Source organism: Oryx dammah, unplaced genomic scaffold (genome assembly GCF_014754425.2).
Source record: "Oryx dammah isolate SB20612 unplaced genomic scaffold, SCBI_Odam_1.1 HiC_scaffold_27, whole genome shotgun sequence".
Lineage (NCBI taxonomy): Eukaryota > Metazoa > Chordata > Mammalia > Artiodactyla > Bovidae > Oryx > Oryx dammah.
The window spans coordinates 2,793,335-2,817,008 of NW_024070211.1; the positions used below are offsets into that span (position 1 = coordinate 2,793,335).

General features: G+C 58.5%; 1 protein-coding gene across 4 annotated transcripts in view; it reads right to left on the reverse strand.

Moving 5' to 3' along the window:
* Nucleotides 1-5,001: 5,001 nt before the first annotated feature.
* CAPZB (capping actin protein of muscle Z-line subunit beta) overlaps nt 5,002-23,674 on the reverse strand; it is a 136,042-nt gene continuing 117,369 nt past the window's right edge. For 2 of the 4 annotated variants that reach the window (XM_040229434.1, XM_040229432.1), the window contains exons 5-10: nt 22,561-22,702; nt 22,116-22,232; nt 10,057-10,122; nt 9,565-9,641; nt 8,149-8,261; nt 5,002-5,705 (exon numbers count right to left, since the gene is read on the reverse strand). In XM_040229434.1, coding sequence (XP_040085368.1) covers nt 8,159-8,261; nt 9,565-9,641; nt 10,057-10,122; nt 22,116-22,232; nt 22,561-22,702 — 505 coding nt within the window. In that variant the 3' untranslated portion in view covers nt 5,002-5,705; nt 8,149-8,158. The remainder of the gene's footprint in view (nt 5,706-8,148; nt 8,262-9,564; nt 9,642-10,056; nt 10,123-22,115; nt 22,233-22,560; nt 22,703-23,674) is intronic. The other 2 variants (XM_040229435.1, XM_040229433.1) reach the window with 1 other exon arrangement.

The following is a 23,674-nucleotide window of genomic DNA, read 5'->3' on the forward strand; positions in this document are numbered from 1 at the left end:
AACGAGAGCTCCGGCTCTCTCCTCCTCAGCGAGTCCGATGGTGGAGACATGGGCATGCCCCGTCTGTCGGAGGCCGTTGTGGTAGTGGACTTGCCAGGTGAAGGCTCATCAGCGTGTCCACCCACACGTGTCCACCCAGGGGACGCCCTGGGTTCCTCCCACAGTGGGCGGACCAGTCTGACCGTCGTTCAGTTCTACTGCCCAGACTGGGCTGTGCTCACTGGCCAGTGAGGTCCCTGAGGTGAAAGGTCCAGGGTGGACTGCCTTTCTCCCCTGGCTGCATGGCCTTCAGTCCCCGAAGCTAAGAAAAAGCAGGAATCTACAGTCCCCTCTCTTCACCCCTCCTCCTGCTGCCCTTGGCTCTCATCAGAGAGGAATGGTGGGGCCACAGGGCTCCCTGGAACAGAAGGGGCTGCATGTCCCAGCATCAACCTCATCAGTTAGCGTGAGTCCCATGGCAGGGAGTGGGGAGGAGCTAAAGAGCCCTGATGGCAGAAAGCGAAGAGAAACTAAAGAGCCGCTTGAGGGTGAAAGAGGAAAAAGCTGGCTTAAAACTCAACAATCTAAAAGCTAAGATCATGAAATCCGGCCCACGGCAAATAGTTGGGGAAACAATGGAAACAGCGAAAGACTTCATTTGGGCTCCAAATCACTCCAGATGGTGACTGCGGTCATGAAATTAAAAGGCTCTTGCTCCTTGGAAGAAAAGCTATGAGCAACCTAGACAGCATATTAAAAAGCAGAGACATTACTTTGCCAACAGTGTCAATCCAGTCAAAGCTATGGTTTTTCCAATAGTCATGTATGGATGTGAGAGTTGGACGATAAAGGTTGAGTGCTGAAGAATTGATGCTTTTGAACTCTTGGTGTTGGAGAAGACTCTTGAGAGTCCCTTGGACTGCAAGGAGATCAAACCAGTCAATCCTAAAAGAAATACTTATTGGAAGGACGGATGCTAAAGCTGAAGTTCCATTACTTTGGCCACCTGATTCAAAGAGCCAACTCATTGGAAAAGACCCTGGTGCTGGGAAAGATTGAGGGCAGGAGGAGAAGGGGACGACAGAGGATGAGATGGTTGGGTGGCATCACTGACTCGATGGACATGAGTTTGAGCAAACTCTAGGAGATGGTGATGGACAGGGAAGCCTGACATGCTGCAGTCCTTGGGGTCGCGAAGAGTTGGACACAACTGAGCGACTGAACAGCAAGGGAGTGGGGAATGCCTTGTGCTGTGATTAACTCAATCCAGAGGATAACTATGAATCTGTCCCCCAGCCCCGTGCCACCCTTGACACAGCCACCCACCAGAGGCTCTGCACCCAGCGCACGCGAGTGCTCAAGAGACTTGTTGGCATTTCCCTACCTCCACCAGACTGTATACCAGTATCCCTCATGACCGTCATGTCCCCAGGACAGGGGTGAACGAACGAGTGAGTGAAGTGAATGCCTGAAACACGATCCCTCAAGAAGCCCTCAAACGGAGAGGCATGTAGCCATCACACAACTGTTGGATTTGTACAGTTTGTTTATTCTATATATATTTAAATATTTAAATTTTATTTAAGTATCAAAGTGTTAGTCTCTCTGTTGTGTCTGACTCTTTGTGACCTCATCGACTATAGCCCACCAGGCTCCTCTGTCCGTGGAACTCTCCAGGCAAGGAGAGTGGGTTGCCATTCCTTTCTCCAGGGGGTCTTCCCGATCCAGGGATCAAACCCAGGTCTCATGCACTGCAGGCAAATTCTTTACTGAGCCACCAGGGAAGCTCCTTATCTAAGTATAATTGATTTAAAAATGTGTTAGTTTAAGGTGTACAGTAGAGTGATTCCATTAAACATACGGATTTCTACTCATTTTTTATGGCTATGCCAAGCAGCATGTGGGATCTTACTTCCCTGCGGCTAAGTCACTTCAGTCGTGTCCGACTCTGTGTGACCTGAGACAGCAGCCCACCAGGCTCCCCCGTCCCTGGGATTCTCCAGGCAAGAATACTGGAGTGGGTTGCCATTTCCTTCTCCAATGCATGAAAAAGTGAAAGTGAAGTGGCTCAGTTGTGTCCAACCCTTAGCGACCCCACGGACTGCCTGCGGCCTTCCAGGCTCCTCCGTCCATGGGATTTTCCAGGCAAGAGTACTGGAGTGGGGTGCCATTGCCTTCTCCACTGACCAGGGATCAAAATCGCGTCCCCTTGCAGATGTGTGGAGCCCTAAACACTGGATCGCTGGGGGAGTCCCTGCACACTGACCAGGGATCAAGATCGCATCCCCTTGCAGAGGATGTGTGGAGCCCTAAACACTGGATCGCTGGGGGAGTCCCTGCACACTGACCAGGGATCAAAATCGCGTCCCCTTGCAGAGGATGTGTGGAGTCCTAAACACTGGATCGCCAGGGAAGTCCCTGCACCTGAACACTAACTGGGTGAGCAGAATGTGAACTGTATCTCGGTAGAGCTGTCTGCGTAAATATCATGTCAGCTAGTTTTAAACCTCGAATGGCGAGTTCTGGGTTATGAAAATGAATCTTGCAGCATTGCGTCTCACACAGTTACTACAAAATAACCTGTGTCCAATGTGCCTGAGGAATGGGTGGTCAGGTGAGTGGAGGAAGTAAAGGGTTTCATTCATCAGACTTAGACGTACACACACATACACACGTACGCACAGACATGTACACGCACACACATACATGGTATCATTTAGTCACAAGGAAGGCAGAGAACGGTCATACGAGTGTGTTCACGAAGGAATATTTTATTATTTGAAGTCATATTTTAAATTACTTATTTTAAGAAAATAAGAGTAGGAAATTCAAACAAAATTGTTTAAAATACTGTCCCACATTTAAATATCTTTCAGAAAACTTTAAATTATGAGTTTATATAAAATACTATTTGTATTCTGAAATTCCTATCTTTTTAAAAAGCTAATTAGAGTTGAAGTGACAGGAATTATGTCCAAACTTTTTATAAGAACAAGAAAAATTTTCAACAATGAATTTTAAAAGAATATCAATAGACCACCTGTTTTGTGAACAGCTGAAAAGTGATTTGCAGAATCAGTAAGAAACCTCTCACGCAAAACACCTGTTGTGAAGTAGGAGTTTTGTCTTAAGTATCGACTTGACATGGTGTGATTAAGTATAATCTGGATTTCCTGCTGAAGGTTTTACAGGTTTTAGTTACACTGAGAAAAAATGGTGACACATTTTAATTTATAATATTGAACTTCTATAATTTTTTATCATATTTAATAATACTGTTTGGAATGAGACATACTGTCTTGTAATATTTTGCTATAGATACTTAAAATAACAAGCAACAATCACTGGTCAGAAGAAAAAGGTCCCCTCTCGGAGGCACCAGCCAGGGGAGTAGGTTGAGCGAGGGGGCCGGCTACCCTCTGCCTGTGCTGAGGGCTTAGAGCAAAGGCTGCCCCAGCCCCTCGGGGCCGCGGGGAGGGGGCGGCAGTGCAGAGGAGCCCAGAGCAGGTCCACAGGCCTGGGCTACCCTCCCGGTGGAATGGTCCCCTCAGGCCTGCCCTACAGCACAGCAGCTGCTTACTCCAGGATCTGAATGAATGAAGGTTTGAGGACAGAGTCTTGGAATCTGGGGCTCAGGAAGGGTTCCATCCGAGAGGCTGGCCTGTTAAGGTTGCAGCAAGAGGGGAGTGGAAGGGCCGTGCAGAAGGAATCCCCCGGTCATCGGCTGGAGCCCTCGTGCTTCTAGAGAAGACCATCACTGGTGCCAGGCGCACCAGGGCGACTCCGGTGGGGCTGAGATCAGAAGGCGGGCGAGATTGGAAGCCCCGGGCCCAGACCGGACTCCTGCTGCCCCTCCCTCGCCTCAGCGACCTCCCATCATCCGTCAAGTCCCAAGCAAGCACCTAGGGTGCCCCTGGAGGGGGGCATGCGATGCTGCCCCCGAGCCCCAGGAGTCTGCCACAGCAGGGGGACCAGGGAGCCCCCGACCCCCCACAGCCCGTGTACGGCTCCCCCAGCCTAGCGTCCCTCTGCAGAACGCTGGGGGCCTGCCGGCCACCACAACGCCCGCCCCCGTGCGAGCAGGGTCAGGACTGGCCGGGGGTGGCCCTCAGCCAGGGGCTCACCTGCTCTCCTGCCACTTGCTTCCGGCTGCCCCTCGCCGGGGACATCTGGTCTCTGAGCCCATGGTTCCTCATCACACCAGTCTGACTCAGAGCCTGAAAACAGCAGCGATGGCGCTTCCAGTGACGGCAGATTCTAGACTAGTAAGATCAGGCCTCTCATACGTCATAAGAGTTACAGCTTCTGGCCTTCAAGTGTTACTCCTGACCCCGGGGCTGAACACCTACTAACAGTGAACTTGCTTGTCTGAGCCAGGCGTTCTGCCCCGAGGAGCCGAGAGGATGTCAGCTTGGCAGCACACTTGGAGGGCTGTCCCTGGCCCCACCCGCCTTCACTTGTCCACCTCCCTCATCTTCTCCACCTGAAGGTCCTTGAAAGGCGCTGTGTCCAAGGGTCTCTCGTTCCCTGCCTCCATCTCAGCTGTGCTTTGCACTCAGAGATGCGCCCCCATCTGGGAACTTTCTCATCAGACTCAGTGGAGAGAAGCCAGGACTGGGTCCGGACGGGTCATGCCTGTGCCCAGGTCTGCCAAAGGGAAAGGGGATAGGGTCCTGACCACGCGACGGCCCTGGCTCTTCAGGACAGGCAGGGCGGGGTCTGTGCAGAGGCAGGCCCAGAGAAGCAGCTGGGGCCCTGCAGGGACACCCCCTCCCCTGCTCATCTGCTGTGTGGGCTCCACACTCCCTCCGCCCGACACCTGCCGTGTTCCCCTGTCCTTGCTTGGGGCCAACCGTCCAGCGGGGCAGCCAGAGAGTCACATGTCCTGGGAAAGCGGGGCAGGCGAGCAAGAACACAAGGCTAACTGCGTCCCAGTTTCTTTTTATTTATTTATTTTTGTTTTTTTTTCTTTCTTTTTTTTTTAAGTATGGAAGCTCAAGTATAAGATGTAGATTTTTTTTAAGCTTTACAAAAAAACAAAATAAAACAAAAACTCCTTTTGCATTCCATAAAAATTGACAGAAAAGCACCTGGCGAGAGGCCTGCAGGCCCCGCCCCCACCGCGGGCCGAGCCGGGGGCCACCTCTCCTTTCTCCCAGAGCTGTCCCCCGTCCCCCGCCGGCCCCCAGCCCCAAGCAACTCCCAAACACACGTGGAATCAGATTTCCAGTTTTTCTTCTATCTTTCACACACCACAGTTATTTCATAAAATTTTTTTGTTTTACATTTTTTACACCAATGTAACAAAAAGGTGGGAAGGGAGGGAGGCAGACAGACAGTGTATTTGTACGCCTATAAATGGGCGGTGGGGAGGCGGGGGTGGGGGGGGCGCGGACAGAAAACGCGGTCTCTATGGGAATACCGAGTCGTGACAGCGAAACGTGGTGGGGGAAGGAGGCCTCCGAGACCAGGGGTGTTTACCAGGTTTATTCTCGGGAGAGATGGCGCTGCGGTGGTGATGCGAGTTGTTGTGTGGCCTGTCGGGGAGGGAAGGGACGAGGCAGGGAGCAGGAAACGAGTGTCTAAGAAAGGAGCCTAACAGCGCACGGCGTCTCCGGTCAGTGGGGAGCAGAGGCTTTTAACACTGCTGCTTTCTCTTCAAAGCCTCCACCAGGTCGTTCTTAAGAGCTTCTTGTTTTGATTTGTCTGCAAAAGTCTGCACAGACCTGTGGGGTGGAGTGGGGGGGAAGAATCATCATGAGCAGGCAGAAGAGGAAAGGAAAAGGGGGTGAGAGCTGCCATGCGGTGCGTCCGGGGTCGGGGGGCTGGGCGCCCCTCCACCCACATCGCCTCTAGGAGTGGAGCTGCAAGCCGTGCGGGAAGGTCGGGGGGTGCGGGGGGGCCCAGAGCCGGAGGCTGGCCCCTCAGCACCTCACCGGGCCCTGCAGGGGAGGCCACGGCCCAGCCCTGCCCCAGGCTGGCTGTGACCTGGACTCCGGGCACACGTCACAACATGGGCCTGAACCACAAGCGGCTTCCGGGTCAACTCCTGGATTTGTGTGGAAACGTTCACGTGAGTGCACAGACACAGGAGTTAGACAAGGTGAGCAACAGCTAAGCTTTGTGGATGTTGTGTCATCTGTCGTTTATAAGTGATTCCCAAGCACACTTCACTCTCACAAGCATCACAGGAGTCCTAGCATTAGTCCCAATTTACAGATGAGGAAACTGAGGCTCTGAGAAATGCCGCTGGCAATGACTTTAGTGACCCTGGTCAAGGCTTCCCAATGTACAGGCTAACCAGGGGCTTGTTAAACTACGCACAGCTTTTATAGCAGCCTCAAGGCAGTGGAGAGCAAGGGCGGCAGGCTGCCTGGCAGGACCGCCGTGGAGCCACAGGAACCTCAAGCTTGACACACACTGGCCGTGAAGCCGCAGAGGAAGCAGAGACCAGACAATAACCCCTCAGCCAGTGCCAAACGGGGCGGAAGTACGATGAGGTACGACCAGGAGCACCCATATGGAATGCTGGCTACTGAGTCCTGGGAACACCATGGGAAGCGCCCCCAAGAAGGTAAAGAGGTGGCAGAGACAAGACTCTCAGAGAGTCTGTGTACAGCTAAAAAACCTCCCATGAGAAATGCTGACATTTTGGCTGATGCTGCGAAACACACGTTTCTGAGTGCTTGCTGTGCTCTGCGACAGCTCCCACAGCTCCCTGGCTGGAGTGTGTGCTGGCTCCTCTGGGAGAGGCACACCAGGCCTGGGCTGCACCCAGCACCCCCACCTCCCGACAAGGAGAAATGTCCAGAGGGAGGACCGGTAAGAGACAGAAGGTTAGGCCAGAGCAGCTGGAGGCGGGAGGGGAGAGCGCTTGTTCAGGGAAAGGCGCTCAGGAAGGTCACGGCCAAGCCACCAGGAACCAGTGTCTGCAGGAGGCTCTGTGTGTGTCCCAGACGGAAGTCGCCAGGCTGGGCAACAGGGGATGGGGGCGCGGGGGTCCCATATCCCCACAGGGCCTGGCCAAGGGGAGGGGTCCAGAAGATTCTAGACCCACCCTAGAAGTGGAGGGGCTGGGGAGAACTGCACTGTATGCAGCGCTTTTAAAGGCAGGGAGACGACCCAGGCCCGACGCCGGCGCACCCAGACCAGACGGCTGCAGCCACAGCAGGGCCGCCCCCGTGCAAGCCCCCCGAGCCTCTTCTGGGTTGGGAGCCCGTGTCCAGCTCCCGGGCCTGGGAGGAAGCCCCTACTCCCCGGCTCTGCGGCCCTGCTCAGCTCGGTTTCCCTCCTCCTCTCTGGGGGTGCTGCCGGCTTTTGCACATCTGTGTCCATCACATGCTCAACTCATGTTCTCGGGTGGTGACCACAAGCAAGACTTTCCCCTCTGTCAAGCGTAAGGCATTTAGGAGGATGGCTGCAGCTTATCGGGGGCGGAGGGCGATGCTGGTCCCGGCGGCTCCAGGGGCACCTGGTCTGGGGGCACCAGGCCTGGCTCAGACATTACAGCCCCGCTCTGGGCTTCCCTGGTGGCTCAGACATTAAAAATCTGCCTGCAACGTGGGACAGTTGGGTTCTATCCCTGGGTCGGGAAGATCCCCCGGAGGAGGGAATCCTTACCCACTCCGGTATTCTTGCCTGGAGAACTCCATGGACAGAAGAGCCTGACAGGCTACAATCCACGGGGTCGCAGAGTCAGAGACGCCCAGGCAACCGACAGAGGGCTCTTAAGAGACCCAGCTCCGTGTTCCATTCTTAGACTCAGGGCAGGACACCTCAGATCAGCTGACCCCAGGCAACTGCCCCCCGAAAAGGGATCTTTTTGAGCTTCTGGGGTCCTTGGTGGAAAAGGTGGCAAAGCTCCGGCTGCACACAGAGCAGACGGAGAGGCCGCCCCAGCCTCCGGCGAAGCGGGCAGCCTCTGGGAGCGGCGTGGGTGACCGTGACCCTGGCCCGCCGGCCTGCCCCACACGCGGCCCTGCCCGGCCTGCCAAGCACACACACCGCACACGTGATCCGGGCCCGTGTTACACAGGGCGAAGCCGGCAGTTACGGGCGGCTCCTGGCCGAGCGGACATGGGTTAGTGGTGTTTAAGGGGCTGGCAGGGTCTCAGCGGGCTGGTGAGTCCTGTTTAGTGGGGCGGCGCTCAGGCCTCTCAGGCAGGGTACCTGGAGTGGCTTAGTTATCGGGCTGGATGTGGATCTGGCGCTGCGTCAGCACTTGGGAAAGCTCCCTCTGCAACTGCAGGAACTTGGGGTTGTCGGGGATAACGTCAACAGATCTACAGAGAGCATGCAGAGTGAGGGCCGCGGAGGGGCCCCAGCGTGGAGGAAGCGGGGGCCGCCCCTGGGGCTCAGCCACTCGGGGCTGTGGACGTCAGGGCTGCGGGGCTCGGGGGAGGGCGGCTGTGGTTCTCGGGGGCCCGCCCAGCCCCCGCAGGCTCTCTGCAGTTCCCCCTGGTTTTCCAGCCATTGCCTGGATGGTGCAGGCCAACGGGCGTGTCTGGTGTGTCTGACGATGCAGGGGCCCCAGGCTAGGAAGCTCTGAGCAGAGAGGACTCCCCAGGCCCCGGGCTCAACAGCCGAAGGAGAGCAATGCTGCGTGGGGTGAGCAGGGGAGTAAAGCCCAGGGGCTAGACCAGGCTCCCCACAGACAGGGAATCAGAAAGGCGAGTCCAGAGCAGGTGCCACTCTTACAGCTGTTTGAGAGAGACACTAAACTGCCTCCTCTAGGCGGACTCAAACCAGGGCCACCGCAGGCCACTTCCTGCCACTGCCCGACCTAGAGGGGTCTGTTTACAGGGGGCCTGCAGGGCTGGGGGCCAAGGCCAGGGCACGAGCCCCTGGACTTGTGGGGTGGTGATGAGACTCAGACCCCATCCTCCCTGCCTCGGGGGCCCCACCCCAGCTCCTGGATGGGCAGGACAGCCCCAAGAGGAGTCCCTGCTCTAAGGTCACAGAGCTCGGGGTGGCAGAGGCTACCTGAGACCCCAGGCTGGGACTCCAAGGCCGGGGCTCTCTCTCCCACAGCCTCCACTGCCCTCCGTGACCGGGAGGACCCAGGGAGCCCCTGTGCCTCCCTCAGCCTTCGCTGAAGGACCATGGGAACAAGGCTTGGGGGCCTGGGGGTGGGGCCCTCTGCAGAAAGCAGCAGGCCGGAGCTCTCTCTGGGGGATGCTCCGCTGCCCGAAACCCGGCCAACTGGGGGCCGTGCAACCTGCTGCATCTTAGGGTCAGACCTGGGGGTTCTCAGGCCCCAGGGCCAGCAGCTACACGGAGAATCTTCAGGCAGGACTGGGCCCATGGGACCGAGAGGTGGCTGCAGGAAGGAGGGCACCACGGCCGTGAAGGCGGACGGTCCCCAGGAGACAAACGGAGAAGCTCGGCACGCACATCTACCCTGAGAACAAGTCCTGCGAGCGGGGCTTTAGCTCGAAAACCTGCATTACCGACCCTGTCAGGCGGGCACTTCGGCCCTTGTTTGCAGAGGAGACTGGCCCCAGGCAGTGGAGCTGTTGAGAGGTGACCTCGGACCCACAACCCCCATCTTCCGGGGCCCACAGCCTGTGTTCCTGGGTACGTTACCTCAGGCCGTTGACGATGTCCTTTGTCTTCCCGAAGTAGATCTCGTTCAGCGTACTTCTGATTTTATTCTCCATGTCCTGGAAGGGAGGTGGCTAGTCAGGGGCGCGGTCAGGAGGCGCCTGCCCCACTGGCACCCTGCAGTACCCCCGGCGGCCACACGGGGGTGCGCGGGAGCCCCCGGCCAGGGACTGGCCTGCCGTTCGTGCAGGAGACACCCCCAGCCCTCCCGTGGGCTCGGGGACAACTCTGCAGAGCAACCCCTTCTTCCAGGGGGCATGGGGAAGGGGGGGTGCCGAGGGCTGGCTGTGGAGGCCAGGCAGGGCTGAGGGCTTCCCGCGCTGAGTCCTCTGGGGGCAGCAGAGGAGGGGCCTTTGGCCCTGAGCCCGGCTCAGAAGGCATAGAAGACACCAGGCGGGGACCAGAAACGGGCGCCACGCTGCTGGAAGCTGGCGGGAAGCTGGCCGGGAGGCCCCAGGGGAGGCGGCCGCTCACCTCGACCAGGCGCCCGATGTTGGCTATGTGTGGAGAGCAGTCGCTCACGGTCTCATCCTTCTCCATCTGCAAGGGAACGGGAACACAGCTGAGTCAGAGCGCCGGGCGAGCGAGGCCACCAGGGCTGCACAGAACCTGCTGTCCTGGCCGTGGGAAGCCCGGCACGAGGATCATAGGCCTGTCTCCAGGGGCATCTCCAGCTCCGCAGCACAGCCTCCCCGGCTCCACGGCGGGAGGGCACTCGTGTGGCTTCGGGCCGTGATGTCACGGTGAGCCCCTAAGGTGCCTGCCAGTGGCGGCCGAGCCTGGCAGCTACAGAGGCAGGGGTAGGGGGGGCAAAAGCCCGGGTGTCAGGCAGGGGACCCCAGGCTCAGGCCGAAGGGGCGACTCGCCCAAAGTCACACCAGCGGGGAAGGCAGAGCCCGGGTCACTGCCATGCCCACTTCCCAGCCTGTGTTCCGTCTACTCCTGCTGAAGGCACGGCCCCTCCTGGGGAGTGCGTGGCTAGAAAAGGGTGTGCACCATCCTCCGCCTACAGCTACGAGAGCGCCGCAGGAGAGCCTCCGCCTACAGCTACGAGAGCGCTGCAGGAGAGCCTCCGCTTAGCCGTCTGGTGGCCGAGCTCTCGTCTCCCTCTGTGCCACGCCTGTCGAGGGAGCACTCATCCCAGTATTCTTCTTCTTCTCAACTAATTCTCTCAGAGGCCCTCTGCTATTTTCAAAATTGTCCAAACCAATGACTTTTTCGAACTTGTGTCTCTTCTGCAGGGATGAGGGGGGCTCTGGAGGAGGGGTGCCCCGCGAGTTGGTTCTGGCCCAGGGATGAGCCCTCTGAGGGCCGACAGGAAAGGGGAGAAGGCAACACGATACCACGACTCCCCGCACCTCCTCCCCATGTTTGGGGCTTATTCTCTCCACGATCACACATTCCTTCAGGGCAGAGGCACCTGTGACGCTCCCAGGCACCAAGCGGCCCACTAGGCGCACGATGCCATCCAACCCGACCGGCGCCGGACTGCAGTCACTGCTGCTGACGAAACAGACTCTGGAAGTGCCCAAGACAGGACAAGGAGACAGGAGCTGGATCAGGGAGGCCAGAGTGCAGGATGAATTCAGATCAGTGAAAGAGCAGAGCGGAGGGGGACGGCTAACCACCTTCAGAGCCGGAGGAACGGCAGGGCGGACGCCTGCAGTGGACGGCGGTCTGTGCAGAGGCTAAAGGCCTCCGTCCCCTCACCTGGTTAGACCTCTCTTACCGATGAATTTCAGGGTGACTTCTAGGGTGGGAAAGGTACAACAGACCCAGTTAAGAGGGAGACAGAGCTGGAAGCAGGTGGTGATAGCAGAGACACAGATCATTTAAAAAGATTAGGCTTCAGGGTCAGACAAATCTGACTCCGAGACACAGACCTCCCTGAAAAGCTAGAGCACGCTTCAGAGGTACCAGAACTCTGCAGAGGGTGGAGGCTGACCCCACTTTCATGACAGAAGGCAGACTGGAGTTGGAAGTTAAACACTGGCCTGACGCTGATCCAGGCCACAACTTTTGATGGGACCAGTAAAAAAAAAAAAAGCCATCTGCTGGCGCATTTTCAAATCAGATGCTCCAGAAGCCAGTGCGGGCTGGCTGTGGACATGACCTACCGTGAGAGTCTCCAGTTTCCGGCGGTGACGGGGATGCTGGGCTGAGGAACACAGGCTCCTCGAGAGCGCGTCCCTGCGGCAGCTTCCCACCCAGGATCCCGTGGCCCTGGCTGGACCACAGCCCGCCGGCTCCCCAGGGCCGCCCGCAGAATTCCTTGCCGTGCCCTGGGTCTGTCTGTCTGTGTGGGACCTAAGGGAAGGCGCACAGAGTTCGTGGGGTGGGCCACCGGCGTCAAGGGTGGAGGTGATGGATGGGTCGCTCCCAGACAGAGGCACAGGTCGGTGGCGTAGCACAGAGCTTCCGGGCCTCGGTCTGTCTGCCCCTCCTCAGGACCACCATGCACCCGAGGAAGCAGGCGGGCAGACATCAGAGAGCCTGTCCAGACGACAGCCCTGCTGGGCCTTCCACTGCAGCATGACTGCGTGCACCCGGGCGAATGCAGACCACATACTCCGGCTCAGACATTAACCTCACCGAGAGCAACATGGGGAGCAGGTCCAGCAGAGAGACCTGTGGGTTTTGGGTGATTTCCCTTGACAAGAATGCGAGAGGCCTGCTAGGATGGCGTCCATGCACCTTTCAGGGTCAAATGGAGCTGTTCCTGGTGCCCAGGTCAGGGGCTGCATGCCCACCCCCTTCCCTGATGGAGCTGCAGGGCCCCTCTCGGCCCGGCCCCATCGGCACGGCCGGGTGCAGTCTGGGTTTCAGAGAGCCCATGGACACGCTCTTCTGTGTCAAAGGTCTGCACGTCCCAAGCCCAAGAAATGGGAAAGCACGTGGGCGTTTCAGGCCAGGAGGAGGAGGACATGGGAGGTCATGGCCGCGCTCTGAAACCTGCTGCCTGGGAGGGTGGTCCAGCAATGCCCATCACTGCCGAGGACGGCGGAGCTGTCACAGTGCCTGCTCACACAGCCAGGAGCTCCGGGTCCCCAGAGGGGTCCCCGGAGGAATGGGCAGCCCTGTGTCATGACGCTACAAGCTGGGGAGCGGGGGAACCAGAGTGGAGTGACGGTCTGGAACCCAAGTCCTCGCCTTCCAAAGCCAGGACGCCAAGTCTCTGAGAGGGAAGACGCCTGGCTCTGAGCAGACTGCTCTGCGGAGGGCTGGCCAAGCCGCAGAGGGGGTGAGATACCAGCAGGACCGGCTGCTCTGCCCCGCCCGTGGGCCCTGAGCCCCCCAGGCACTCTAGCCAATGGTCCCGGGGAGACTTGATTTCGGAGATTCCAGGGGTCCCCACAAAGCAGGGGGTGTGCATGCTTGTGAACTTCACCACTTCAGGCATGAGAAGTGCCCCCGCTGGGCAGAGCTGCAGCGTCCGTGAGATGCGCTCGGCCCTGGCGGCTGGAGAGCACGTGTACTCGACAGGGGCCGGAACCCCGCCTGCCGGGGGAAGGACGGAGGCTGCCCACCCAATCCTGAAAGGTAATCTGGACACCAACACGCTGTCACCCAGGGTTCTCTCCTTCCCTGGGGAGGAGGCTCCTGTGCCTGGCCTGATGGCCGCTCAGAGCTGCTCTTCTGGGCAAGGAGAGGCCTGGGGCTCTGGCTCAAGTCAATTACGTCCTCCCACAAATCAGTTTCCCCAGCTCTGCACGGCCGGTGGATCCCTGGCACACCCAGGGAGGAATGGAGGCGGTGAGCTCAGTGAGAATCCCACCTTAAATGAGCACCAATCACCCAAAGCTGAGGCCAGGACCGGAGGCAAAGGGCTCAGGGCCATGGGGTCAGCAAAGCCCCATCGGGTGCTGGACAGCTTGGGCATCTTCTCTGCTTCAGAATCAGAGCTGTCTTCCAACAAAGGGAGAGGCTGGCACTGCCAGGCTCTCAGAAGTCAGAGACGTGAGCCTTCTCTGGGAGCAGACCAACTCTCCGGGAGGACCCAAGGGGCTGCGAAGCTCGAGGCCAGAAATCTGACCCCAAGGCAAAGACCCAGCAGGGCCCCGGGGAAGGGAAGAGGGTGGGCTGGGAGGGGGACAGGGGCCTGGCACACGGACGTGTTTCCATGGCCCCCCTGCTGACTGCCTCCACACCTGGTCAGGGTCAGCTCACTGGCAGTGCTGACCCACCAAAAACAAAGCTATTTTTGCAACGCGGATATTATTACAGCTCATAAAAGCGGCTGCCAGAGGAAAACATTTTTATGGGCTGTGGTCGCACAGATGTTCCACAAGGTGGTTCCAGCCGAGTCTGAAGTCAGAGCCCAGCCTGCCCACCCCCATCCGGTACCCCCGGCTCCCCTCCGCGGCCGGGAGAAGTGGAGGACACAGGCCTGTTTAGAAAGCAGGCTGTTTCCCTCAAAAGGGAAAACGTGAGCAGAGTGCCGAGCGGTGCTTCTCCGGGGCCCTGCAGGAAGCCAGCCTGGCAGGCGGCTCCCACTCTGCAGCCCCAGGGCCAGGCCTTGGCCCGGAAAGGCCTCCATCTCCTTGCTGCTGCCATGCTCGGGAGGAGCCAACACCCGCCCCGGGCCCAGAGTGGCACCGGGCTCCACAGGAACACAGTTCCTGGGATTCGCCTCAGGCCGGCTCCAGGTCAGCGTGGGGCTGGAGACCAGGGCCTGGCACACTGGCAAGCGGAAGATAGTGGTTGGACAGCCTCGCAGCAGAGCTTCCGTCCACCCAGTTCAGGAAAAATTTAATAGAGCCTAGCTTGCATGGTACATGGTACCAGCAGCAACGGCTACTATTTTATTTACCAGGCAGAACCTGCGCCTCAAGGTGGCTTTTATTTCTGCTCTAACAGTCTTTCCAAAGGGGCGTTATGGGCTCGCTGGTAAAAATGCTGAACTTCAGAGAAGGGAAGTGGTTTGTCCAGGTCACACAGCTGGAAGGAGAATGGGCTGGGATTGGGACGACGGCCTGGATGATTCCAAAACCTGTTTTCTTCCAGGAGACTTCTCCATTTGCGCAACCTCACCCATGCTCCTTACCGGAAAAATCAGACCACAATGCAGGGCTCAGACATTCCAAGCGGCTCCGTCCCTGCCCTGCCCTCCCTCAGGTCTCCACTCCACTCCTGCCGACTTTCCTGGTGAGGCACGGCACAGGGCGGCAGCCTCATGCTGGCCTGCCCCCTGGACCAAGCCGGGGCCGTTCCACCCCAGGTCACCAGACCTGCACGGGGGTGCCCCCAGAACCCACACCGTGAAGCCTCTCCACCCTGAACCCAGGAGCCTCAGAGAACAGGGAGCAGCTGCAGCTGGGCCTCCCCCAGAAGAACGCCCTCCCTGAACCACCCCCGGCCTGTCGCGGACCCGGCCTCCCCATATCTGCAGGGGAGGCCACGGGCCTCTGCCTGGCCCGAGCACAGTGCCCGGCCTGACTGCCCAGCAAGGGTCGAAGCGGGTTTCCCAGCCTGGAGCCCGCTGGAGCCTCACTGTGTGCAGACGCCGCACGGGGAGCAAGGGACCGGCCTCACCTCCCCGCCCCACGAGACGTTCCACCTTTGTTGTTAAATATTTAGAATCTGAGGGAAAAAAAAAATCAAACGCACACCTGCAGGGCCCGGCCCGTGGGTTTCCTTCCAGAGACCCGCGGTCCCGCCTTTCCCACGTCCCTCTGACACACAGCAGTGACCTCGCGGCACGGCGTCCTCGCGGGCGTGCTGGTGCTCGGCCGGCGGCCTTCCCGCTGGGGCCCGGGCGCCAGCGTCCGCCCTCGCCCCGACAAGGTCGGGCTGTGAGAGCCCCTGTGAGGACCACCCCCACTTGCCTCCCATGGCCCCACGGCCGCAGGGACTTGCCAAAACGCCGTGTCCGCTCTGTCCTCCAGGGATGTGTGGCCCTAAGGGACGCCCTTCGGTGAGGGGGAAACAAAGGCGGGGCTGCAGGCGGCGGGGGAAGGCGCTGTTGTCTGAGCATCCCCACTGCTGGTGGGTCAGCCAGGCGGGCACGCTCACCGAGAGGGAAAGACAGTCAGTGCAAGCGGCTCGTACTGTTCACACCGAGCAAGGAGGGCACGGAGGCAAAGCCCGAGGAGCCAAGGAAAGGGGCCCTCGGGGACAGGGGGGCGGCAAATGCCACCAAGCCCGAGCTGGGGCCAGGCACCAGGAGACTTAGACCCTCATCTCCCAGCAAAGGGGCCCAGGCTCGATCCCCAGTCAGGGAACCAGACTCCATACGCCACAGCTACAGATCGCCCATCCACTGCTAAGACCTGGCCTGGCCTGTCACTCAAGACAGGCGAGGGAAGCGGGAATGCTGGGGACCCTGGGGTCACCCCAGGAAGGTCAGCCCAGGCCGGTGTGGCTGTGGCGTGGCCAGGATGTGCTGGGAGACCTCGAACCTGCTGGCGGCTCCTGACCCCTGGGGCCAGGGCGGCGGGGGCTCAGCACCGAGGCCCCGGGGAGACGGGGCCCTCCCTCCGCACACCCAAGGTCAGCAACTGCAGCCTCACGGAGGTACTCATGCCAAGAAAGAGCCCTCTGAACCCAGGGCACACACCTTGGGGGGGTCACCCCAAGATTCTCTAATCCACCCCTCCTCTCCTCCTCCTGCCTCTGCCCTTCCTCGTATTTCCTGCCGTGAGGCCCCTTCACTGACCCACTGGCCACAGGCCAGATGTCCTGGCCCCTGGGGCTGCCCTGCTGGGTCCTGGCCACCCCTCTCCTGGGCAGGTCTAGCGGCCCCTCCTGACAACCTGGCCTCCACACCATGCACAGAGCCATCTCTTCAAGATACACATCTGATCGGTCGACTACTTAAAAATCTTAAAGCCCTCCTCACTGCTTCTGGCGGTGAAGGCGTCTCCTGTGGTCAACCTGGTTCCTACAAGAGACATCCAAAGGGCAGCACAGCTGAGCACGGCCCAGGGAGGCCTGGCCCCTCCACGGGCCTCTGCAGGTGTGGCCCACTCGCCCACGGCTGCGGCCCACCGAAGAGTCCCCGGGCGCCCACGGGGCAGCGTCCCGCCTACACTGAGCCGACTGCTCAATGCACGTGTGTGCAAATGCTTACTGAGCATCTCATGAATAGCAGGCACAGGGGACAGGTTAAGACCAGAAGATGCGTGTGGCAGAATGCAGCCTTTTCCCATTTTCCTAAGGGACAAATCTGGGCTCACGTCCCAGCTCTGCCCGCCGCTTCGTTAAGTCACCACGGGGCAAGCTACTGAAGAGCCGGAACCCCAGTTTCCTCACCTGCTAAGTGATGCTATGCTGTCCACAACCCGACCCACGGAGACAGCCCACGCCACCCCACGTGTCCACCCTATCGCTGATCCGCTCAGCTTTCCTGGAACCCCCTGGCTTCCCATCCAAGAGAACCAGAGGCGTTTCCCCCAAGGTTCACCTGGGACAAACAGCTAAACCCACAACTCTCATTTCCCCGTTTGCGCAGAAACTACGCGTCATTAACTTAGATTTAATCTGTCACCCTCGTGGCCTCCCGGGCCCGCCTCCCGCAGTTACTTATATTGGAAACCAGCCCCAGCTTTAACGTGCCTCGGATGACTTATGTGACTGGCCGCGAGGATGATGACAGAAGCCCGAGTTTCCTCATTAGAGCCGAGAGCACAAGGCAATCCACACAGGCCCGCAGCCCGGCCCAGCGTGCTGAGGACAGCCTCTCATCGGGCCGGCGTTTGGCTTGGCAGCAGGCGCCATGCACGGCAAGCCGGAACCAGGCCCTGGCCGTGGGCTGACAGCTCTGATTTAAACTATTAGGAAGGCTGGGGATTAAATATTTGTCCAGGTCACTGTAAACTGGGTGGAATTATAAACAGTTCAGAGCGGTAAGTGATGCAGGAAGCCGTCTCCGGATACGGATTTAGGATTTTCCAGCACTCCTCGGGTGGCGGGGTGGCGGGGTGGGGGTAGACAGCTGCCTGGGGGTCCCACTGCCCTGCCTCATCAGTGCATCCTGGAAAACAAGGGTCTGTTTCCTTGCGGAAGGATGGGCTCTGCCCAGCAAGCACTCGCCTTGGTCCTGGGAGGGTTTGGAGACAGCCCTGCCCTGAGGCCAGAGAAGGGGACCCCTGAGACCCCCTGTGGCTCCAGGCAGGTTCTCTGTGGGTGCCTGAGGCTCCGACCCTCAGTGCAGGCACGCGCCTTGCACTGCTTGTGTTCAAGAGCATGGAGACGCCCCTGTGACTGCAGCACAAGCGCAGGTGAGAGTCACCAAGGCGACTCCTGGAAAGGACTCTGACGCTGGGAGGGACTGGGGGCGGGAGGAGGAGGGGACGACTGAGGGTGAGATGGCCGGATGGCGTCACCGACTCGATGGGCCTGAGTCTCAGTGAACTCCCGGAGTTGGTGATGGACAGGGAGGCCTGGCGTGCTGCGATTCATGGGGTGGCAAAGAGTCGGACAAGACTCAGCGACTGAACTGAACTGGAGGTGAAGAGTGACGGGACATATGTATACCTATGGCTGATTCATGGTGAGGTATGGAAGAAACCTGGAGAAGGAACTGGCAGCCCGCTCCAGCATTCTTGCCTGGACAATCCCATGGACAGAGGAGCCTGGCGGCCTACAGTTCAAGGGGTTGTAAACCGTTGGACACGACTGAGCAACTAACACAGAAACGCATGGAAAAAACCACTGCAATGTTGTTAGGTAATTATCCTCTAATTTAAAATATACTCAATAAGTTAAAAAAACAAAAGTTACTAAGGGATGTTCCTGGTGGCACAGAGCACAAGGATCCGCCTGCCAGTGTAGGCTGCACAGGCTCTATCCCTGGCCCGGGAAGGTTCCACGCGCCTCTGAGCTACTAAGCCCGCGGGCTGCAATGACTAGAGCCAGGGTGCCCAGAACGCAGGCCCCACAGGGAGAGGGGCCAGCGCGTGAGACGCCCGTGCACCCCAGAGCAGGCGCCCCAGCTCGCTGCAGCTAGAAAAAGCCCGTGCGCAGCGACGAAGCCCCCAGCTTCATCGGCGAGCCAACCAAGCTCCCAACTGATAATTTCTGCCACGTTAAAAAACATTCAATGGCTATTAAAAGTATAATTATTTTACTGAAGAAAAAAAATCTTGATATTAAAAGGGATCCTCATGGAGTTCCAGGCTGAAGACGTGAACAGATGGTCTCAGGGCTGCTGCAGGGCTGCCAGCCCGGCTTCCCCAAGGCCTGCGCATCCTCTCCTGTTACACAGCGGCACCACCGGCCTGGGACAAAGGGCTCCCCAAGGGATGGCCTGTTACGAGTCCTAAACATGGACTCTTAAGCAAGGGTCTTGAACTTGCTTAGAAGCTTAAGGTAGCACATGAAGTGGGAACTGGAGGCTGCCCTAGGGGACGGGCACCTCGTGGCCCAAGCTCCCGGTTCACCCAACACACGCCTGGAAGGGATGTCTTGGAGACGAGCTGCTCATGATAACCTGAGCCAGAGACAGGTGAGAGAAAGGCACAGCAGCGGTGACGCTGTGACAGGAAGGAACACACACTTGCTCATTCGGACGGCCCAAACCCATTCCTCAGGTGCCTCTGGCCTTCATCCACGGCGCCTGGCTCACAGGTCCCGAAACCCCTGGAGTTTCCTGAGTGAGAGCAGCAACAGCAGCATCTCTTACGATATTCGGGCTCATCTGCAGTTCCTGACATCAGTCGCTTCGGGGACATAGAGGGCAAACAAGTGCCCTGTCACTCACAACAAGCTCTTTCCACCATGACTGGTTTCTGTGAACATGGCGAGTTTTGGAAATCACTTCAGGATGGGGCCTGGTCACCAGAGGCACCAATCACAAATGGAGGGGTGGGACTTTTAGTCCCTCTCCTGGTTTCCAGGCCGTCGGGGGAGAAGGGCTGGAGGTCAAATCAATCACCCATGAGTTAATCAATCACGCCTCTGTCAGGAAGCCTGTGTGTGTGTGTTAGTTGCTCAGTCGTCTCACACTCTTTGTGACACCGTGGACTGTAGCCCTCAGGCTCCTCTGTCCGTGGAAGCCTCCTGGCAAGAATACTGGCGTGGATTGAACCCTGGTCTCCCAGGGTTCTGCATTGCAGGCAGATTCTTTACCATCTGAGCCACCAGGGAAGCACAAGGAAGTCTCCGTGAAACCCCACAAAAGATGGGAATCAGAGGGCTTCCAGGCCGAGAAACCAACTGGCTTCCAGGTGCCACCATGCAGGGCCCCAAAACTCCACCAGGACAGCAGGCCTTGCTTGAGACCTCACCCTGTGGATCTCTTCATCTGGCTGTTGATCTGAAATGTTTAAACGTCTGCTGCAATAAACTGCAGGCTAATGAGTAAGTGGGTTTCTCTGGGCTCGGCGAGCAGCTATAGTAAATCAGAGGGCCCCAAGGAAGGGTCGTGGGAGCCTCTGATGGGTAGTCTGTAGCTCAGAAGCACAGGTGACAACCTGGACCCGCCACTAGAGTCTGAAGGTGTGTCTCGGGGGGCGGGCAGGCGGCCGTTTGGGACTGAGCCCGGGACTGCGCAGCCTGGCGCTGTCTCCAGGTAGAGTGACGCGTAGGACACTCTCCTGGGGTCGCACAGTGGTTGTTGGTGGCATGGGGTATCACCCCCACCCCTGCCAAGATGGCACTGGGTGTGGAACCCAGAAAAGTAGCGTCTGTCAAATGTTAATGGGCACGTAAATTACTTGGAGACTTTTATGAAACTGGGGTCTCAATTTGGTAGGTCAGGGCGGGGCCCTCGCTCTCTGGATCTGTGACCAGCTCTGCGGTCTGCGGCGCTGATGCAGGGCCCTCCTGCACTGGGCTGCGGGCAGAAAGGTGCCACTGAGCTGCAGAGGACGAGCCTCTCGGTGAGCCCGCCTGCCCCGCCAGGCTTGCAGGACCACAGCGACAGGAAACAGAGCAAAGCAAGGCTTCTCGCAACATCAAAGGAGCCTGAGGTGCAGAGACGCGCTGAGTCCTGAGGATGAGGAGGGTGAGGCCAAGCCTGCAGCCACCTGGTCCCAGCACGGCAGGGAGCTGGCTGGGAAAAGGCAGGCAGCATTCAGCCACAGGTAGCTCAAACAGCATTTATTTGGAAATGTGAAGTCTGCTTAGGTGGTGAATGAGAACCGAACCAGCTCACCCTAAAGACCAGCACCCCACAACTTCCTCTACGGAAGTCTCTGACAGCCATCCAGGAGAGCTCTGATCTTGGCTGCAAATGACTACAAAGACAGACGCATTCATCTGAGTTAACGTGTGGGAACAAAGCCAGAAGGAACAACGAACCCAGGGATGATGGGAACCGAGACTCAACGTATCTGTCATGGGCAGAAGGGACAGAGCCCAGAACGCGGGTCCACAGGAAAAACCTCGTTTTAAGCAAGATCAACCACACAGAAACAGAATGGGAAATCCCTGGACCATCAATAGTTCATGGGAAAGAGGGGGGGGCAGGGGCCCCCGCCAAGCAGCAGGGGACCCACCCTGGAGAGCAGGTTCTCTCCTGATGCCACTTCCTGAGGAGGCTGACGTGAAGGAAGAGGGTGGCACAGGGCATCCAGTCGGGTTGGGAGATGCCCTCTGAACTCCTCCAACGTGCAGACGCTGTGCCTCACGCAGGCTGTGGTCTGCTTTAGCCAGACGTGCTCATTTTTTTTCTGAATGAGATGAACAGACACTCTGGGTCTGGAGAGTGCCCTGTTTGGGTGCAGAGTGGAGGATGCTGCTGACTGTCATTCCCTCGTGACCCTGTGTCCCTGGGGCACTGCTGGGGGTGGGGTGGCTGGAGCGGAGCAGAGAGCAGACGTGACCACCAGGCAGCTGCCGGGGGATGCTGGTAACTGGCTCCGAGACTGAAGCAGGCTCTCCTCCTCCTTCTGAAGCCCTGCAGCTTCCAGCTCAGCCGCTTTTCTCCTTCTGGGGACTCTGACGGCCACCCCCCAGCGGCCTGGTGCTCAGAGCCCCTGGCCGCCATCACTGCTCACGCTGCCCACACCAACCCCCCCAAAACTATGAAAAGCTGCCCGATTTCACTTCAGGAAACTGACACCCCCTGTTCGTCTAACTCCACCCACAGGTAGTCACGTGACCCCGGCCCCCGGAAGTGATTCTGTTCTGGACCAGCAGCCCGAGCCAGCAGGGAGACGCTCTCCCCCAGGACGGCCAGAGGTCGCCAGGCGCCCCCACGCAGAGGTTCGGGGTCCCGCTCACATCACGTGTGTCTTAGACCTCGCTGGGCTGGACGACAACGGGACTGCACAAGTAGTGAGCTGACTTGTTTCTGGTTTTGCCTAAGCTGGTTTTTACTTCTGCCACCTGTGGGCAGAAGTCACAATTAAGAAATGAATCCATTCGAAAATGTAACCAGCAGCATGTCCCAAACATCACAGGAGCATCTTACCATAAATACCTTGACCCAAGGGGAAAAAATCTCCCGTGACTGAGTCTCAGCAATCAGCCACAGGCCTGCGGGGGACCCAATTAGTCACAGAGGCCGCCCCTGGACCCCGTGGGACGGCTGCCCACGCATCCCACGCGGCCAGCGCTGGGGCCGGCCTGGGCACTGCCCCTCACTCTACCTGTCTGGTGAGGCTGCCTCCGAGGTTCATGGTGCCGGAGCCGGACTTGTTGGTTTGCAGCCAGAGCATCACTGTGGAGGTCAGCTTGTAATGGGCGGTGCGACCGCTGGACTTCTCCTGCAGGACGAGACAGAGAGCAGAGCCTCGCGTGTGACCCTGAGCTGAGCCCCAAGGGGCCCCTGAATTCAGGCCATTCGAGCCTTCCCTTCCTAAGACCTCACCGTGACGTGACCTTCTAAAAATCCCAGACGGCTTTTAAATTTAGGGCTGACTCTGCAATCATGTGTACCCCAGTCCTCCGGGGATCTTTTTCATCCGCGACGACTGCACTCCCGACTTGCCTCTGTCCACGTGGCCATGGGCACTTGCAGGAAGCAGCAGGTTCACACACCACAGCATCCCCCCATCACTCAGCGTCCCCAGGGCAGCCGCGCGGGAGCCTCACCTGCACTTCCACCACGTGGATGGAGTCCCAGCAGCCTTTGATCTTCTTTGAGCCATCTCCAGCCTTCTTTATGAGGATCACTCCAGCAAAACCATGATCCAGATCCCAGAGGTAGACAGACGAGACACCACCTTCAAAATACCTGCAGGAAACAGGCCCACATCCTGTTAAATGTTAAGCCCATCAAACTGCAGATCACCGCCCCAGGTCCCGGAGGGGGCGCGATGGCCCAGAGTCGTCTGGACGTCTGTCTGGGCTTACAGGCCCTCCCTATGGGGGCGCCATGGGTGGTTTGCGGCTGGGTCCTGCGCATCTGCTGGGCAGGGGAGAGGGTGCTGCGCCCTCTGGGGCCGGGGAGCGGGTCACAGAGCGAGGAGTCCTCAGCTGACTCTGAGCTTGAGCTTCCCCCGACGCTAGCTCTGCGACCTCTGCCAAGCTGGCTCAACGTCTCCAGGCTTCATATCACTTTCAGAGGAAGGATCCGCTAACATATGTGACGTGTAACAGACACTCAACGGGGCTCATTACCATTGAGTCATCGTTACAGTCTGATATTCCTATCTTTGGGGATGGTTACTTTACAGGTGAAAGAGGGAAAAAAAAAATACCCACAGCAACAATGGCCCAGACTCCTCCCACTGAGAGCAGATAGGGCTCTCCTCCCCTCCGGGATGCTCCAGGGCCTGCACACCCCTGGGGTCTATGGGTCTTTCAGAGCACCGGCTGCGACAATGAGGCGGGAACTCAGCCTCCTCTGCAGGTCTGCCCCAATACTGAATCAGCGCTCCTGCTGCTGCTGCTGCTGAGTCGCTTCAGTCGTGTCCAACTCTGTGCGACCTCAGAGAAGGCAGCCCACCAGGCTCCCCCGTCCCTGGGATTCTCCAGGCAAGAACACTGGAGTGGGTTGCCATTGCCTTCTCCAATGCATGAAAGTGAAAAGTGAAAGTGAAGTCAATCAGTCGTGTCCAACCCTTAGCGACCCCATGGACTGCAGCGCACCAGGCTCCTCCGTCCATGGGGTTTTCTAGGCAAGAGCACTGGAGTGGGGTGCCACTGCCTTCTCCGATCAGAGCTCCTAATTCAGCTCAAATGCAAGAGGCTAAGAAAAGGCCAG